At 32.5% G+C, this 19829-nt stretch overlaps 1 protein-coding gene across 1 annotated transcript in view; it reads left to right on the forward strand.

Moving 5' to 3' along the window:
- The first annotated feature begins 2093 nt into the window (after nt 1–2093).
- Nucleotides 2094–19829, forward strand: part of GNAT3 (G protein subunit alpha transducin 3) — a 58082-nt gene continuing 40346 nt past the window's right edge. Inside the window, exon 1 of the mRNA XM_017523124.2 lies at nt 2094–2328. Coding sequence (XP_017378613.1) covers nt 2211–2328 — 118 coding nt within the window. The 5' untranslated portion in view covers nt 2094–2210. The remainder of the gene's footprint in view (nt 2329–19829) is intronic.

Below are 19829 nucleotides of genomic sequence, written 5' to 3' on the forward strand. Positions count from 1 at the left end.
TGGCAAGAAATAATTTTGGATTAGGGCTGCGCCATATATCATGTAGACCATTCAAGCTAGTAAGATATCACCACTCTAGTGGAGTTCTCTATTTTGATTTTTCCTCATTTCTTTACGTACAGAAAGCTATCTGCCTAAGTGAAGCAATATGAACTAATAGCTGTATTAAGCCCAACTTATTAATGATGCTGTGTCCCAGGTACCCAGGCGAGAAGGCTGAGAAAGGAGTCTTTTCTCTCTAGCTCTCCCTCTCTGTTATACAGACATACCTAGAATTTCATGTCAAGAATACTTTAATCACTGATGAAAAAAATAACATGACAATTTCAGAAAGTTGATGAACATTACTGGTTATAACAGAAAAGCAGAAGTTCATAATTTTATACAGTGCAGAAAATACATACTTCTACTCCTGAAAGAGTTGGCCAGTTTTAGTTAGTGATCCAATGAGGAAGCCTTAGTAAAACACATATGTTCTTAAAACCAGGGTACATCTCTGCCAAAAAGCTATGAGGTATATTTATACTTGAATGCAAATTATATGATGTAGCCTGTCAGTTCATTGCTGCTTCAGAACATGCAAGAATTCTGTTTATTATTATATTCAATTTCTATATAAAAGCAATAGGCAAAAGGAGATTAAATGTGCTAAACACTGCTTTCAGCTTGGACTTTGTGTTCACAGGTGAGCAGTAGGCAGTGCAAATCTCCTTCCTTTGAGACAGGCCCTTTGCATTGTAAAAGCAATACCACATCATTTGCACAAATCCTTGCCTACCTACATCTTTATACTATCATAATATGGCTTTGGAGGAATGGAACTCAGGAAGTTTTGACTATGTTTATGTATCTTCAGCCTCATATTTTTAATGTGGAAAAAGTAAACAAAGCAGGAATATGTATTTAATCTGACAGCCTATTTTCTTGTTGTATGAATATGTAAAAACCCACCTGTTCAAACTTTGCACATGATCCCACAAGAAGAGCAGCACCGACAGGTGGATGGATAGACTGTATTCGAGCATTTTCTGGTTAAACACATTCACAAATCCCAAAACGCACATTGAAAGACTTATCTGCTGCCACAGGCAACCAACTTGATTTATAAGGAAAACACTGATTGACTACCTACAAAGCGTTTTATGCTTCATATAAATAAAAAATTGTGCCATATCATCTCTGCCCTCAATCCTGAAGATTTTCAAGAAGTGCATGGTATCTGTTGGAATAGTTGAAAGATATGGAACATATTTGGGTGTGATTGCTGTTTTTAGTTTGTCGAAAAAATCAAATTACCTGCTGTTTCAAAGAACATTGGTTTTTATTCCCTTGGCACAAAATCAATAAAAGTCCCTCCAGCACAGCAGCTGTTGTTTAATGGCCCTAAAGAGTTAATGCGCTGCCTAAATTGAACACAGTTCGGTGTCTACACCAAGTGGGCCCTCAATTAGTGTTGATGGATTGACTTCCTCAGAGGTGGTAAAAGCTCAGTTTATAGAGATGGATCCTATGAGACTAAAATCAATAACTTAAGAAAATTGTGTTGAATTCTTTATTTGTAGCAATATATTATGTACAGATATAAAAACTATATGTATTTGTATCCATTGTTGAAAACAATATTTTTTGTTCACTGACATGCTAATAGATGCTCAGTAGCTTTAAACAATGATCTAAGCATAGGAGACCATAAAAGTTGGATAACTTAATGTATATATTCTGATTGTGATATAGGACTGACTATAAAGAAATCAATGAGCCAAATATCTGAAGATGGGATGTAAGCATCGCTGATTAGTAATAACTTTTAATCACAGTAATAAAAATTGCCCTGTACTGAGAAAGATTCTGTTTGAATTGCTTATTGTAGATCATCTCTAGTGTATAGGCTCTGATAACTTTCTACATTATTTTATACTATTCTTTAAGGCAGATAAGCATGTTTTCGAAGATGTGCCCAAATCAGTCATTTAATTTGAAAGTATAATGAACTTCCTCTTTAGCCTCCATGAGGGTGGTATGGTTTTACCACTTGATCAGCTGACAGATGAGAAAGCATCTTCTTAGTCAAAGCAGAATCTTAGAGCCCTAGGGAATGGACTGCTGGGTACTTCAGGAGAGCATTGCTCTTGCATCCTATGTCCAAACCACAGCTGTGCTCAACATTTGAAGTTTGAACAAATAAACCAACAAGTATCTACTACCACAAGATGGGAAGTGGAATTAGTTCAGAGAGCAAGGAGTCAGCCAAAAGATCAAAAGAACTGGAGAAAAAGCTTCAGGAGGATGCTGAGCGAGACGCAAGAACTGTAAAGCTGCTCCTATTAGGTAATTTATTTTCCCTTTTGCTCTCAAAAACCTGACTTTTTTTCAATTGGCATACATTTACTTTTCTCAAACTTTAATTTTGAGTGTATTATGTGGGAAATTTATTATGAAAATGTATTTGGAAACTTCAGCAGACTTTATTTGCACTTTATCAATATTTAATAATTTTTCTATTTAGTATTTTATTACATGGTTTTTTTTTGTTAGCAAAGAGGTAAATATTTATCAGCTAATTTCTCTGTCAATAATATGATTTACTATTATTAAAAGAAAAATCAGATATATTTATCATTTTATTACATTCTAATTATTTTCTGAATGTCAGCTTTTTAATGCTGAAAGCAATCTTTAATTAAAAGTTATAAAGAGTTATATTATTTTGTTTAAACAGAAATATGTTGAGCTGTTTGATGTTGAAGTTAATGTTATTTATTTACTTACGTTGTTAAAATCAATTAGTCAAGTTATTTAGAGAGTAATGATAAGGTACTTTAAATTATATTGACACTATTACTTAGGCTCCTTATTACTGCCTGTGACATTGCTTGTATGCTTGAAAAATACTCTATCTAAATCCTTTTAGTGCAATTACATATTCATTCAGGTCAGGATTTATGTCTCTTTTATTTTTTTCCTTTCCTCAAAACTCAACACACTGTTTTACCTTGACTCTAAGTTCAATAGTGTTCAATTAATTGAAAAAATAAAAATAACCTGTATGCAGATTTTTTTCTATAAAGCATAAAACATTTTATATGAGGCATAAACATTTCACATGCAGTTGTCACTGAAACAGAAATATGGTTATGAAATAAAATAATGACCTCTATAAAGAAGAATACACAATAAGCGCTTAATTCTGATTGAATTATAGGAAGTTGTACATTCTCCCTGATTTTGGTTATACATAAAAGGACTTCATTTTATTTCAGAATTGTGCATATTTCACATTACAAATTTCCTCATATTTTAAGTATTTAAATATTTAAATACTTAATAATGTAAAACGAATTAAATTCTTAAATTTATTTAAGCATTCCTTCATTGTGTCTAATTTGCTCCCAATAGCAAGAGTGTTTCAGAAGCCAACTGTGGGATTCCCAGCTCTTGCTCCTTAAAGGAAAGGAAAGGTTCTTGCCCCTTACACACAGGCTCTGTGTCTGCACACAGGCCCATGGCAATTGTCAATAACCATCCAGCTGTTGGTGACTTAGAAAGATGTGGGTTAAGTGCTTATGACACCGGGAAATATAAGCTTCCTAACACATCAGAAAATTCTGTTAGTTTCTGATCAGACTGAAAGTAATATTGACATAGGAGAAGCAAATGCAAGGTGAAAGAGAAAGACAAGCATTCCTACAAATGAATTTTTATATTCCTCTTGTGCTAAGATCGATGGCATAAGAATGATAAAATGTATTTAAAATCCCCATATTTAAATAACATTTCAATAGATGCATGTTTTCAATATACCAATTATCTGTTTTTTATATATTCTCCTATTTTGTAAAACTACAAATGGAAAGCCAAAAAAAAGAAAGAGCTAATATCACAATTGAGATTAAGATAAAAACTTATTAAACATGCCAAAAGCAATGACTCTTGAGATAAGCATATCAGAGCAGCCAGTCAACTGGAGATTCAGTTGTAATGGAAAATAACAAGGTAGAGTGGTGGTTTCTAGGGGCTAGGGTGGTTGGGGGAAACAAGGGGAAATGGAGTTGTTGGTTAAAGACAAAAAAAAAATCACAGTTACATAGGAGGAATAAATTTCAAGAGATCTATTGTACAACAAGATGACTATAGTTAATTATGATATATTGTATTCTTGAAAAATGTAAAGAGAGTGGGTGTTATGTGCATTTACCACAAAAATGATAACTGTGAAGTAATACATTTGTTAATTAGCAAGATTTAACCATTCTACAGTGTGTTTGTGCTTCAACATACCGTGTTGTACACAATAGAGGCATACAATGTTGTCAATTAAAAAAATAAAAATGTTTAAAAAGAATACGTATAGATGACTGAAAATACATTATTGAAAACCGAATCAAAACGGTTTGATGTAACAATGGTCAAAAGGAATTTTTTTTTTTTTTAATTTGGAACTGAAAATCAACAGACTACTGATAAATATGGGCTTCCAGAATTAGTAAATTTCACAACTCCACAAAGCCATTGACTGAGGCCCAACTTATTGTATGCAATGCTATCAAATGAAAAATAAATTATATCAATTATTTTCAGACTTAAGTGGCAGTTAAATCAAGAAGAAAGAGCAACATCTGTACCAGAAGTATAAAAGAATAATTAGTGGGACTATTACATGTTTTACTTTCCCAAGGTGATCACAATTTTATACATTTAGTTTCATAATTACTAAGTAAAATACTTGGATTTATTGGGTTCCAACAGAATGTGCCCTAAACTCCTTTGTCACATTTTATTTATACAAAATAAATTAAACTCTCTTAAGTTGTTCATATTTCAATTATATTACAAACAATTGACTAAGTTTCCATTCTGGATTTCATCTGAATTCTATGTATGATGACACAGTTATCAAATTCCTAACAGTCATGTAACTCTACTTCATTCTCATGTTTTTGGATTGAATTCAAATTCTCAAAACTTTAATTTTTATATTCAAGTTGACCTCATTAAGACATTATAAAAGTGTTCAGTTGAACTAAACCAAAGCTTTCCACTCTCCCACCTCAAATCTCCCCACCAGTGAAATCTATTTAATTTTCCCATCACTGAAATGGTGCTCCCATTCATCAGTGTGATCTGAACAACAGTTTTAAGTTTGACAATGAGCTCATATCACATGGGGCTAATCAGTTTAACCTTAGTAGTGACCAGACCTGAGTCAGTAACTACATTTACAAAAATAAGAAATCTAAAACCACTTTTGACAGATTTTTTTTTCTGTATGTTGATCTTCATCTCATGAATTTCTAGAAGCTTAAACTCGTAACAACAACTTTCCAAATTTAACATGTACTGTAAAGCAAGTGTAACCGTTTGGTATTATCGAACACAAGATTTCACTGAATCTGAAGAGCTATCAAAGTGCTACTTTACAAATTAAAGGATCATCTTGCAGACAGATGCCTTTTTATTACACCTTTCAGACCTTCAGTAAAATTACAGAACAGATGCCAAATCTGTGTTTTATTTTAACAAAAAGTAGGCTTTTAGGAAACACTGGTGATGACTCATACCTTGCTGAGCACATTAGATAACTGCAATCAAGACAATAATGTCATATGCTTTTAAAAAAATTCACTTGCAAAGATATTCCAGAAAGAGCACATTTTAAAAAGAAAAACAAATTCTAATGAATATTCTCATTTTTATCTAAATTCACTTTGAAAGTTTAATTTATAAATGTTTCATTCAAAGGTATTTTATTCAAAATAATACCTATTATTTAATTGTAAACTCAATATGTATCATGTTTCCATTTTTCTTTTCTCTTCTCTTCATGCTTATTGCATCAAATTTCAGTCTGAGTTTATTTTGCTGCATCAGGTTCCTTTGTGTTTTTGCAAATTTTCATCACATGGGCTGGTTAGATTTAAAACACCATGGAAAGTATAGGGAAACAGCTAGCCTTCCTTTTTCTTCATATTCAAAACACCCTCTGCTATAAATAATTAACATTTATTCTACAATTTTTCACTTTCAGCTAGTGATTTCCAACAATACCGTGGAAAATTTATCATAGATGTTCTTTTCTTTCATTTTAAAATCTTTTATTTCTAATTTTTCTTTGTGCTACATTGTAAGCACCACACTATTGTTATTTTAATGATGTCCTCTGAGCTTTACTGTTTTAAAATATTATTCCACCTATCTGGCTTTTAGAAACATGAATAGGGATGGAGTCTAGAGATCAAAAACTATCTATTTTCAAATGTAATATAGTTATTATAGTTAACATTTTCAAACTTTTCAAATGGTTTCACTTATTCAACAAATAGATATTTTGGAAGGTATGTAGCAGGAGAATTATAATGATTTTGACGCTATCTAAAGGCTTGGTACAAAATAATTGGTAAAATAAAACTTAAACATCAGAATAAGCTAAATAGGTTTAACCACAGAGCAGAATGAGGAAAATACAATTTATTGCTAGAACAGAATGTATTTTTAAACCATCTGAGTTAGAAATTGATTTATTAATATATTCATCAAGTATAATGTTTTTATACTTCCCAGAGTGACCATAGGCTAGTCACATAAACTCAGAGAAATAATGGATGCCAAGTGTTTTGTAACTTGTAAAGATCTAGACAAATGTGGTTTATTCTTTGGCATAATAGATTCCCAAATCTAAAAAAATTAAAACTCAATAAATGTGTGTCATTATTCTTAGTTTGTCTTTCTTTTACATGTAACTAAGAGAAGTGAGGACTCAAGACTTGGGTTACATTTAAGTGACTATTTTTATTCTATGTGTGCTTTTTAATTGGTCTTTTTTTTTTTTTTAATTATCCCTAGATATGAGTGATTCCAGGAAACTAGAGTAGTTTCTGAGTTACTGATTAGATTACAAGTTCATCAACTCTTAATTTTATTACACTAACATAGCCCATGCCTGTCTATGGATAGGAGCAGATAAACACATTCTTTGGAATAATTACATTAGAATTAACCAGTAAGTCTCCTTCTGATCACTGGTAATAAAAGAAGAATCTTCTTAACATGTAAAACGTATTCCCAATGATATTTTCAACTTTTTGTTTTGTTTTGTTTATTTAAATTAAAACCAGTTTTTCCTTCCTCCAACAAGAGTACATTTTTATTTTGAATGTATTTATAAACATTATAAAATAATTTATTTTTGTATGGCATAATGGTTACAGTTAATGACATTATATTGCATTCTTGAAAAATGCTGAGAGTGGATAAGTGTTCTCACCGCAAAAATAGCTATGCAGGGTAATGCATATGTTAATTAGCTAGATTTAACTATTTCAAAATGTATATATATTTCAAAACACCACGTTATACACAACAAATAATATTATTTTCTGTGCCAACTTAAATTATTTATTTATTTATTTTATGTTTGCAGAGGTATCCAGTCTTTGGGATGTATGAATATTCTTAATGCAAATGTTTAAAACTGCTTCTCAGTGAAGTGGAAAGAAAACTTTAGGCAGAAAAGACCTACTTGGAGAGTTTCAATTTTTCTCCAAAATGCAATGGACTGTTTCCACTACAACAATTTGAAAGTTCTGCATATTTACAATTTATTAAATAGTTGCCAAATATTTACAATGTTTCACTTAGCTATAAGAATGGCCCATGGTAGCATCAAATAGCTTTCGATAATGTCCCTCTTTTCTAACAAGCAAAAGCACTCAAACAAATAGTTTGCGTATATTTGACTGATTGTTTCAGATGTATTCATCTCTATTGATTAGCACTTCTTAAAAACAGGCTCATAAGGCACTCACATAAAAGCAGAAAACCATGTAGCAAAACATTCTACCCTTAGCCAAATGATAGTATTTGTAAGGAGATTGAAAATTCTGTCTTGCTGACAATGACTCTTGCTAACTATAGTTTAACAAGCTCTCTAGTAATATCACAGAACATATTTATATTCACATATTTTCATTCAAGCCTGAATTATTGACTCAAGACAAACTTTGTACCTTTAAAAATATTTATGTAAGTAACATGAGCAGTTAACAAAACTTATTTACTTTTCCACATTGTTAGAAAGGAAAGGTAGTGAAACATTTCATAGTGTAAGGACTCCATGATCTGTTTTATATAAAATAAAATAAATACCTCCATTTAAGGTATTAGACTCAAGTTCAGAATCCATACCCCTAATTTATTAGGTTGGTGCAAAAGTAATTGCGGTTTTTGCCATAACTTTTAATAATTTTCCTCCAAATAATGGTGTGCAAATACATCAATATGGAATTTGAACCTAAAGAAGTAGGATTCAAGGTGAAACTTGAATAAGATATTTAAACATCCATTCTATTTATTACAAGATCCACTGCTAATAAAAAAGCGGAAGTCATGGGTTTCCTTCCTGCCTCAGTGTTTTACACTCCAATAGAATAGATTAACTAGTTAGAATTTTTTTTAAGGTATCTAGAAATTTCACTCCCTAACTGAAATTTTATACTCTATTATCTCGTACTTTTCCATATTTAGTGAATTAGTTGTCTGATTTAATCTACTTCCTTTTTACCAGGGACAGCCACTTCAGCTGTGCTCCTCCTAAAATTCAGGAATATTTCACCTCCTTAATCTTCTACCTTAATTAATATTCAAACCCTCAACCCTGGATAATCCCTCAAAGTTCTCCATTTACCGTTGTTGTAATACACTTCCACCAACTGATTTTCTTGAAGTAGTGCTGTTGAACAGCTTGTTCAGCTCTTAGTGCTGATCTAACCCTGATCCCTCTGTAAATTCTAAATTTCCTTCATTCCCAGATGTTGTAGAATAAAACAATATATAATTTTCAGTCATCTGGCTGACACATACAATGTTTTAAATTTAGCTGGGCCAATAATTATTTTACTTATTCTTCATTTTCTTCTAAAATCCTCCAAAGGCAGCTGGTCACATATTTCCAACACCATTTTCATCCCCAATCTCCCCTCCACCTCACCCTTGATGACCACTAATATACAACAAAACAATTTCAATCATCATCTGCAAATCTCACTAAACATTCATGTATTCTCATATTTTCACTAGTGTTAAAGAAGCAGTATTCCATTTTCATTTCAGATTAGTTTCAGCATTTGTGCTATAAATTCTATCACCTTTCATGTCTCAAAAATTTTGTTCCATCAATAACTTTTCACTTTGTCATCTTAAAATTCTCTACTGGCTCTTTCTTCATGGCAGATACAGTTGTTTCTTTTTTTCAGCCTAAAAATCTTTTTTTTACTTCAATGCACCCTTGAATTCACCTTATAAAGATACCTTTTCAAATGTTTTTATATTGAAATACTTCTCAAAGGATGCTGTGCTCACTGCTTCTATTTTCTTATATTCTGTAGTCTCTTTCATTAATTGCAATGTAAATTGTATATGTGCTCTTCTCTACTAAAAAATTATCTGTCACAGAGCACTGATAATGGCCAATTCACAAAATTCACATCTCAGTAACTTTTTCCTTTTTTTTTTTTTTTTAAGACAGGGTCTTGTCACTCAGGCTGGAGTGCAGTGTTGCAATTACATCTCACTGCAGCCACAACCTCCTGGGCTCGGGTGATCCTCCCACCTCAGAGTCCACAGTAACTGGTACTATAGGCACGCGCAACCACACCTGGCTAATTTTTGTATTTTATGTAGAGGCAGAGTTTCACCATGTTGCTCAGGCTGGTCTCAAATTACTGGGCTCAAGAGATCTGCCTGTCTCGGTCTCCCAAAGTGCTGGAATTACAGGCTTGAGCCTCTACCCCTCAACAGTAACTTAAATCTCTCATCTTTTAAACTAAGTCTGAATGAAACAGTCCTCATTTTTTATATCCCTGTATTCCTGTCTTCATTGAAGCTTGCTTTTTCTTTCCAGACATAAGTGAATTTATTTCCCACAGTTTGTACCTGAAACTTTATGAGTTTTAGTCTATACTCTCTTTTGAGGACCTCATACCAGGACTTAACTGATATGACTCTAAAATTCTTTCTTTTGCCCAATTTGTTGATCCATATTTACAAAATTTTTTGTATCTGTCAGCGACCTGATCTCGCTTTGGGATAATTTCCCAAGTTTACTTGCTGCCTGTTTATCTTTATGTTTTCCATGAGATGCCTTGTTATATTCTTTCCCATTATATCCACTTGATATTTCAATCCTCCTTAGCCCCTTTCTTTATGACTAGTCCCTCTCCCTTGTCCAAAGGTCAATGTTGTCACAAGATTTAATTTTAGTTCTGTCTCTATTGGAATAAATCTCATATTTTTGTCTTTATCCATTGCTTCTGTTATTGCTTTAATCTATAAGAAAATCCTATGAAATAGATATTACTTTCATGATATAGATAAGAAGAAAGTGACACCTTAAGAATACAGTTTGGTTTCCTAATATCAAATGTTCATTTACAGCCAAGCGAAGTCTTTTATTTTTACGTGTCAGTTTTAAGTTAGTGTCTGCATTCTAATTTCTATGAGACCAGAGAACATATCTGCTTTTGCTTTTGCTCTTTAATTATGACACAGGAAAGGATGCATGCATGATGAATGGAAGAATGACAGAATCAGAATCTAAAATATTCTTGTGATTTGTTCATAGTGGCTAGAACATACATATACCTTTGCATGTGGACATAAGCTAGAAGAAAGTCATTTATATGTTATTACATAGGAAGTTTATTTTGTATCTGCAGTCAATAGGAAGATATTGATAGGTTTTTAAGTAAGTAATCAAAATGATAATACTTGGTTTTTTTAAAAAAAAACAAAGACTACCCTGGCAATACTATGGTTCAAAGATCAGGTAAGACAATTAGAAAATTGTTACTAATATGCAAATAGTTGATGCAGTTCTGAATTAATGCAGGAATTACAAGTTTGAAAATAAGATTTGAGGGATGTCAGGAGACAAAGTGACAGAACTTGGTGGCTGACTGCACATGGATGGTAAATAAGAGGAGTGATTAGGGGTGGAATTTGGTATGGTTGATTATGTTATTCACAAGTATGTGAAATGCAGGACAAATATGAGACTGGAGAAAAAGGAAAGGGGTCATAATTTGGGAAATTCAAACCTACATTTTTGGTGTTTTTTTAACAGTACCAAATGGAGATATCTATGAGATCAACATGTGAGTCTGAAAATTAGGAGGGATAACTCTAATAAGAACTACATGCTTGATAAATTCAATCCTCCATTTTCTTATTTTATATTTTCCTTTTTCCACATATCCAGTGAGTATTGGCAAACCATGTCATTAACCAAGGCCTGTTTGTTTTCCATGAGGTGCCTTGTTATGTTCTTTCCCATTATATCCACTTGATAGTTCAATCCTCCTTAGCCCTTTTCTTTATGACTAGCCCCTCTCCATTGTCCGAAGGTCAATGCTGTCACAAGATTTAGTTTTAATTCTATCTCTATTGGCATAAATCTCATATTTTTGTCTTTATTCATTGTTTCTATTATTGATTTAATCTACAAGAAAATGCTATGAAATAGATATTACTCTCATTATATAAATAAGAAGAAAATGATACCTTAAGAATATAGTTTGGTTTCCTAATATCTTTTGTAAAATCACTGTTGCAATTGTATTCATACTAAAAATAGTATACATGACTATTTCCACAATTAATTAACACTTAGACAAATATCTATGTACAACAGACCTGTGTGGGAAAAATCATGTAATTCTGTATTTTAGTGTTATCATTTTTTAGGCTAAAAGGTATATTAATAAGAGAGGAAAAAGGAAATATCTCTTAAAATGCTTCTCAAAATCCAAGAAAGCTCATATAACATTTTTAAACCACTTTATTGAGGTATGATTGATACACAAAAGCTGAGGCCGGACGCAGTGGCTCACGCCTGTAATCCCAGCACTTTGAGAGGCCCAGGCGGGCAGATCACAAGGTCAAGAGATCGAGACCATGTTGAAACCCCATCTCTCCTAAAAAATACAGAAATTAGCTGGGCGTGGTGGCGCACGCCTGTAGTCCCAGCTTATGCGGGAGGCTGAGGCAGGAGAATTGCTTGAACCCAGGAGGAGGAGACTGCAGTGAGCCAAGATCGCGCCACTGCATTCCAGCATGGTGCCTGGTCACATAGCAAGACTCTGTCTCAAAAAAAAAAAGATATGCAAAAGCTATACATATTTAATGTATAGCTTAATGCATAAGCTATATATATTTAAGGTAACTTGATAAGATTAGAGATAATCACAATCCACACAGTAAACTTCTCTGTCACCTATAAAAGTTGTTTACTATTATTATCATATGATAAGAACACTTAACATAAGATCTACCCTCTTAGCAAATTTTTAAGTATACAGTACAGTATTGGTATATTTATATTAGTGCCTACTATAAATATTATCAAATAATTTAAAAATAGGTATAAAATTGGAAGTTAGAATACCTAAATAAAAGATTATTAAAAAGAAAAGATAGTACCTAGCCACAATATTTTTTCTCATAAATGAAATACGCTTAGTGTTTGGCTGATGAGGAATTTTACAGATTCACAATGCTTATTTTTTCTATATCACAGAAAATAGGTACTTATATAAGTGTATGTGACATCATATGTTTACTGATATGACACACTGAAAATCCACAATATTATTTATATAGTATTCATATAAAATATTTACATTGAATCTAGTTATCAGAGAATACAGATAATTGGATATTATATTTTGAAAATTATCTTAGACTTTAGAAAAATGCCAAGGTCAACAAAACAAAATAACAAAAATATTACAAGGGAAGTGTTATAAATTAAAAGAGTTTAAATAGCATAATCACAAAACAGAGTGTGAAACTTGACTAGATCATGAATATAATAAAAAAAAGTAGGGGAAACATTTTTGGGACCAATCAGATAAATTTGAATATGGAGTATATAGTATTAGATAATATTTTGAATTAATATAAATTTTCTTATGCATGGAAATAGTATTTCAGCTTGTAGAAAAATTGCCTTATTGTTAGAAGACGCATTTTGAAATATTTGTGGGTGAAATGTCTCATAAAGATTCAGCAAAACATAAAAATATGTTTACATATGCATATGTAAATTTATACATATATATTAGAGAGAAAGGAAACAGGACAAAGCATTAATTCATAAAGGTGAAGGGTACAAAATGTAGGCTTCTATAGTACTATATTCTTGAACCACTATAGGATTTTAAATTAATTATCAAAATAAAAAGTGGGAAAAATAAACAAATGTGTTATTTTTTCGCAAACAAAAATATACAAATTTATCTGCAAATGTATTCATAGTGCTTTATAAGGAAATTCTATCAAACAGCCCATGGGCAGAACATTTCAAAATTACATAAACATTTTTAGGAAATTGTTTTCAATTTATTATTTAACAACCTTGACAACAAAATTTGACAAAGACAATGGCAGGTCAATCATCCTCACAGACATAAATATAAAACCAAAAGCAAAATATTAGCAAACTGATGCCAGCAATATATAAAATGCAAAAAGGAAAAAGGTTGGAGGGAGTTTGGGGGGAAGAGGGATTATCCCAAGAATGTATGTTTGAAATACTATTAGAACATCAAAACATTACTTACTACAAGATCAAATTAAAAGAAAAATCATAACAATGTCAGAAGCCAAAAAATAATTAAATAAAATTCTTTTCTCAATTCCTGATTTTAAAAACACCAATTAAAGTAGAAATAGAAGAGAATTTCCTTAGCCAGATAAACTGTAGGTACAAAAACCTTCAATAATCATCATACCTATCGGGAAACATTTAGCATTGTTGACTACAGATAGTGAACAAGGACTTGTGCTGATTAACGGGTTTCCTGTTAACAGAACAGACTCTAAAGAATGACATAGTTTCCTGCCCTTGACCTCGTTCTCTTCAATAATCCTATCAGGGATTTGGGTGAAGGTGGATAGAGTAGGCATTTCAAACTTGAGATTCAGTTTGGAAGGATACAGTGACAAAACAAAGTCAGAATTCTAAATGACCTAACTAGCAGAAATGCTTGCTGCAAATAAGGAAAACGGAATTTAATAAATATCTTTATTGAGGTTCAAAATCAATTACATACATGTGGTTTGTGAGAGAGTCTGTTTGGTAAGAGCAGATGTGAAAAAAGTAGAAAAACTTTAAAAAAAAAAAAAAAAAAAAAAAAAAAAAAAAAAAAAAAAGAAAGAAAAAAAAGAAAGAAAGAAAGGAAGCAAACTAATCGTGATCTCTATTTAAAAAATTACTTATTTATGAACAAGCACCAGAAGTGAGGCAGGTCTAGCTGGCAGAATGTCCTTATTGTTCGTAAATCTGATATCTACAGCATAATTTTCAGTACCACATTTCAGAAAGACATTGGCTCTTGTAAGGGGTGTGGTTCAGAAGATAAATACTCTAAAAATCATGTTCCACAAGAAAGGAGTAAAGGAGTGGATCATATACTTGGAGTATTTCTTTCAATGGATATGAGCACATTCTTCGAATAATAGAAAGTACTTAGAATTCACTATATTCACTATACCTAGATTATGTTCTAGGTAATTTATATTTGTAATCTAATCCTCCTATGTCTTAACCCAATTTTATAATGGAGGAAACTGATTTTCAGAGAGACTGAATTTGATCAAGACACTTAGTCACAGTCAGAGATGAGTTCAAGCTCATATTTAGCTCCAAAACATGACTATGCCCATCCCCTTTTCCTACCATGAATCCAGCTGTGTGAGGAGCTGTCATGTGGACAGGACAGAGAATTTTGGTGTTCCTCCATGAAAAGGAAAATATTAAGTAGAACAAAATTAAGTTGGTTCAAAAGAGACTACCTTAAAAATCTTTTAAGCCAACAGTCTACCTATGAATGACAAGCTGACACAGCAATACCAATATGTCTATGGAAATACACTGCTTTCAAGGCCAAGTGCAGTGGCTCATGCTTGTAATTCCAGCACTTTGGGAGACTGAGACAGGAGGATTGCTTGATCCCAGGAGGCCAAGGCTGCAGTGAGCCATGAACATGCTACTGCATTCCAGCCTGGGCAACAGAGCTGGATTCTGTCTCAAAACAAAAAAAGTACACTGCTCTCATATTAATTTACAATAAATATATTTAAAATAATTTCTAAAGTGTTGAAACCATTTTGCTATTTATCAGTGCCTACTTAAAAAGAAAGTGATATGACATAGCTTTAGTAAGAGTCAGAATATGTAGTTTCTTTAAGACAGATCTGAAACTTCGGATGATTATCATAATCTCTATTAGATTCATTTATCTCAAGGATAGACTGAAGAGATGTGCATAGCTGGTTGATTTCTAAGGTTTCTTTCTACTGTACAATTATGTGATTTTTAAGAACACCTACAAAAAAAAAAAAATCTTATGTGTGATTTCAAGGCAGAATGTTGTAATCTCATTTGGCTTGTTTGAACAAGTTATCCCAAATGAGCAATTAAGCCTTGTGTGTCCTCAATCGAAGTTCAGTTACAGGTATAGATATTGGGTAGGTTTAAAATTGTTTTTAATATTTTCACATTTAAAAATGTGGAAGAAGATTCCTTATTGTTATTAAAAATTAATTTATGAATATCTAAGTATGAATTAAGTATATATGTAAATATTTAATTATTTGAAACATTAACTATTTCAAAGAAAAAATGCATATCTTGTTAAAATTCTCTTGGTACTCCTTGACCCAGAAACTAATATTAGTGATGACCACAATTTGGAAGGAAGAGATTATTTCAGGACGCCATCAGCATATGTAAACACATTGTTATAATGTCTAAATTTGGCTCTGTAAGATCATCTAATCTTACAAGACTGAAATAGTTATTGTGAACTATGACCTAGAATCATTGTGAGAATAGGGGTCAATAATTTATTTTTGAAATAACTTTGCAATAGAGTTCCAAGCAATAAATGAGGTTTTAAGTAGATAGGCTTTTCTTTAGGAATCCTCCTGTTAATGCTGTAGTTGACTATACTGGACATTTACATGGAAGACTGAAGTCACCACATAGAGCAAGGATAGCACAGATACCTTTTTAAAGACTTTCAAGGGAAAATATTAACTTTCAATATGTAGTTTCATTTAGAAGTACATGCAATTTTAAAAAAAGTGATTGACTACTCTGTTTACCTTAAACACAGCATGAATTACCAGCTAAGTTACAAAGAATTGTTATACAGTTACACACCCTGGAGCCTTAGAAATACTTTTGGAAATGTGACAACTTAGTGTCATCAGTATGATTACCAAATGGCCATATTTATGAAGTACAGAAGACCATTGTGAATGTACACTAACTCTGACATAGTCTAAAAGTCACTTTTTCCACAAATTTATGATAAATTTCCAACTAGTCAATAATACAGAGTGAATAAAATAAAATTTGGTTATGATTTTTAAATCTGTCTGAAGGTGGTTTTTAATTGATAAAACATTTATCTATAATACTTATGCTGGTACAATTCTGAAAAATCACTGACACACTTTTTCTCATTAGGCTCGATATCTCAAAGTAGATAATTCATTTATATGAAAGTGGTCCAAATTATTTTCACTTCATTGTAGAAATTGTAGATATTATATCATCATTTATGTAAATTTAATTGGCATTCAGAAATGAGACTTTTTTCTCATGTCTAGTTGAAGACTCTGGTTGAACAAAATACAACATTAAATATACCAGCATAAGCAAGTACTGGAGTTCCTATTGAGCCCATTGACTTTTCTTCGACATCCCCATTGCTCTGTAATTTAAGGCAGTGAGAAATGAGATATTCTGTCATCTATACAGGATGCTACAATTTCTAATATTCAGTTCTGTTGTTAGAGATTGTGAAACAAAACCTATCCAATACAGTTTCATAGTATTAGATGACTTTTTTTTTTTTTCAAAGTGATGCACTTCCTACAGCAAAATAGTGAATTATTTAAAGCCAGTAAACCAGACTATTGCACAAACTTCATTGATTTACTATTGCTCCTCTCACAAACAAATAACTCTCATTCATGCAAAATGATAGAGTCATTTGTCTTCTGAAAATGGGCAAGGTGGTTTTATTTTATTCTCAACTGTTTCATTCTTGGGCATCGCAGCCTTCTATTAAATGAGATTGTTATGACCAATCTGTCACTTTGTGTTTGATTATGTAAAGACATTTTAGCAAGTTACTTTGATTTTTGCATCTATCAACTTTATTGTCATATTTCACTACCTATGGTGGAGAGCCGACTAGCATAAAATCATGGAGACACGTCTTCTCAAGGTTCACCCAAGGGAAAGAATCTATATATCCTCACCAGGCAATGAAACATTATTTCCCATAGCTTTACCACTCCTATTTCCTCACTATCACATAAGGTGGACAGCTGTTTCAGACAACTGCAGAAACTAGATATATTTACATATGTATATAAATGTATGCTATGGCCAAAAAAAAAAAATTGTCCTGAATAGAATTAAATTTAGATGTAGCTATATCTGTTAATCAAGGCTTAAGAAAAGAAATGTTTCAGTGAGAAAAAAAATGATATGTAGTGCAAAGGACAAAATCTCATTTCTGAAGCATGAGTCAAAGAATTCATTTGTTTTTTTTTAAGATTCTACTACTGAGTTAGGCACTGTTCTAGGTGCTTTGGCTAAATCAGTGAATGAAATAAAGATTCTTCGCAATGTGAAATTAATCTTGCAGTGATGAAAGATGTTCTAAATGATATACAAAACATTGTAAAGGATATTTGTAAGCATGTAGAAGAAGAAAAGAGTTTAGAAAAAGTAATGGTAGAATAGGGAAATGAAGACCGAGTGGGCAAGAGTTGAGTTAGAAATTTAAATAGTTTGGGTCATGTGGGGTGGCTCACACCTGTAATCCCAGCACTTTGGGAGCCTGAGGCGGGCAGATCACTTGAGGCCAAAAGTTTAAGACCAGCCTGGGCAACATGATGAAACCCCATCTCTACTAAAAACACAAAAATTAGCTGGGCGTGGTGGTGCATGCCAATCCCAGCTGCTCAGGAGGCTGAGGCAGGAGAATTGCTTGAACCCAGGAGGTGGAGGTTGCAATGAGCCGAGATTCTGCCACTGCACTCCAGCATGGGTGACAGAGTGAGACTCCATCTCAAAAAACAAATACCAAAACAACAAAGAAATGTGGGGACTTGGGGTTACCAAAAGTGATACAACTTTGGCCGACATAAAATTTTGCTAGTTTTAGTAAAACGAGGCTGTTGACTACAATGAGTAGTCAAGGATATGTCTATACCTACCAGTTTACTGAATTTGGGATTTTCCTGGGAAATCTCAAAATTGCCTTAATTGTGTTAATTTGAAATCTGTCCAAAATTAACAGATACATTGAGACATCAAAGATGTCCTGTGACCTAATTTTTGGAACTGCCAGTAATACATGAAGACCTTTGCTTCTTCTAGAGACATAAAAATTAGTTCTCAAAAACCATTATTTTAGATTAGGCCCTTCCTTGGTCCATGTAGGTCAAGATCATATTTCTGCTGGTAAATTTTAGTTGTAGCCTGAGGACACATTCTAAAGATATGATTTCATATCAATTATAACATGCTGCATTTTCCTACAATAACACTTTAGATATTTATAACTTATTTTATCGAAAACTGTTATGAACTAACTTTTATTATCAGACCTTATCCACTTTTGGTGAATCCACTTTTCTCCTGCCTGTAAATCCAGAACTTTCAAACTTCAACAAGTTGCCTGAATTTACTCCTCCCCCACATCCCCACATGTCTAAGGTTCATAGATAAGTCAAATTTTTAATATTTGTTTTAATTCTTTCCATACCTTACATATTGCAGTAATTTTCATCAAATTCTCTTTTTAATTCTCAAGAGCCATAGTTATTTTTAGTGTTTTCATATGGCATTTCTGTACTCTTTTTTACATTTTATTTATTTATTTATTTATAGACATAGTTTTGCTCTGTCACCCAGGCTGGATTGCACTGGCACAATCTTGACTCACTGCAACCTCTGACTCTCTTATTCAAGCAATTCTCCTGAGTCAGCCTCCCAATAGCTGAGATTACAGGCACATGCCACCACACCCAGCTAATTTTTTGTATTTTTATAGAGACAAGCTTTCACCATGTTGACAAGAGTGGTCCTGATCTTCTGACCTCATGATCCACCAGCCTCAGCCTCCCGAAGTGCTGGGATTACAGGTGTGAGCCACTGCACCCATCCATATTCCTGCACTATTAATCATTTGAAATATCTCTATATTAATCCTCCCAAGCACCACTGCATTTATGCACTGGGTCCCTAGCCTGTGTCTGATAAACACATGTTATTTATGTTTTCTCCTCATCAGTGGCTTGTCCTTTTTCATTTTATTTTGATCAAGTCCAATTTGTTATATTTTTACGTTTTGTTGGTTCAGTGTTTTATACATTATCTAAAAGAATTTTGGTGAATTCAAGGTTGCAAAGATATTTCAACTATTTATTTCTGTAGAACTTTCATGGTTTTAGTTTTTATATATAAGTTTATAAGCCATTTCAAATTAATTTTTAGTATATTGTGATGTGGGTCAGTATTCTTTTTTCACGTAGAAAAAAGCATCATTTGCTGAATACATGTAGTGTATCTACGATAACATTAGATTTCTCTTCATGAAAAAGGGCAAAGTGTTTTGGATGCTTGTATTCTCAATTAACATTGTTTTTTGTTTGATTTTGCACTGTAGTTTGCAAACAATTTCATGCTTATGATGTCTAAAGTATTCTAATAATCTTGTGAAGTAGATGTTCTTAGTTGATAGGTGAGG

The sequence above is a fragment of the Cebus imitator genome, unplaced genomic scaffold (genome assembly GCF_001604975.1).
Source record: "Cebus imitator isolate Cc_AM_T3 unplaced genomic scaffold, Cebus_imitator-1.0 Scaffold26, whole genome shotgun sequence".
Lineage (NCBI taxonomy): Eukaryota > Metazoa > Chordata > Mammalia > Primates > Cebidae > Cebus > Cebus imitator.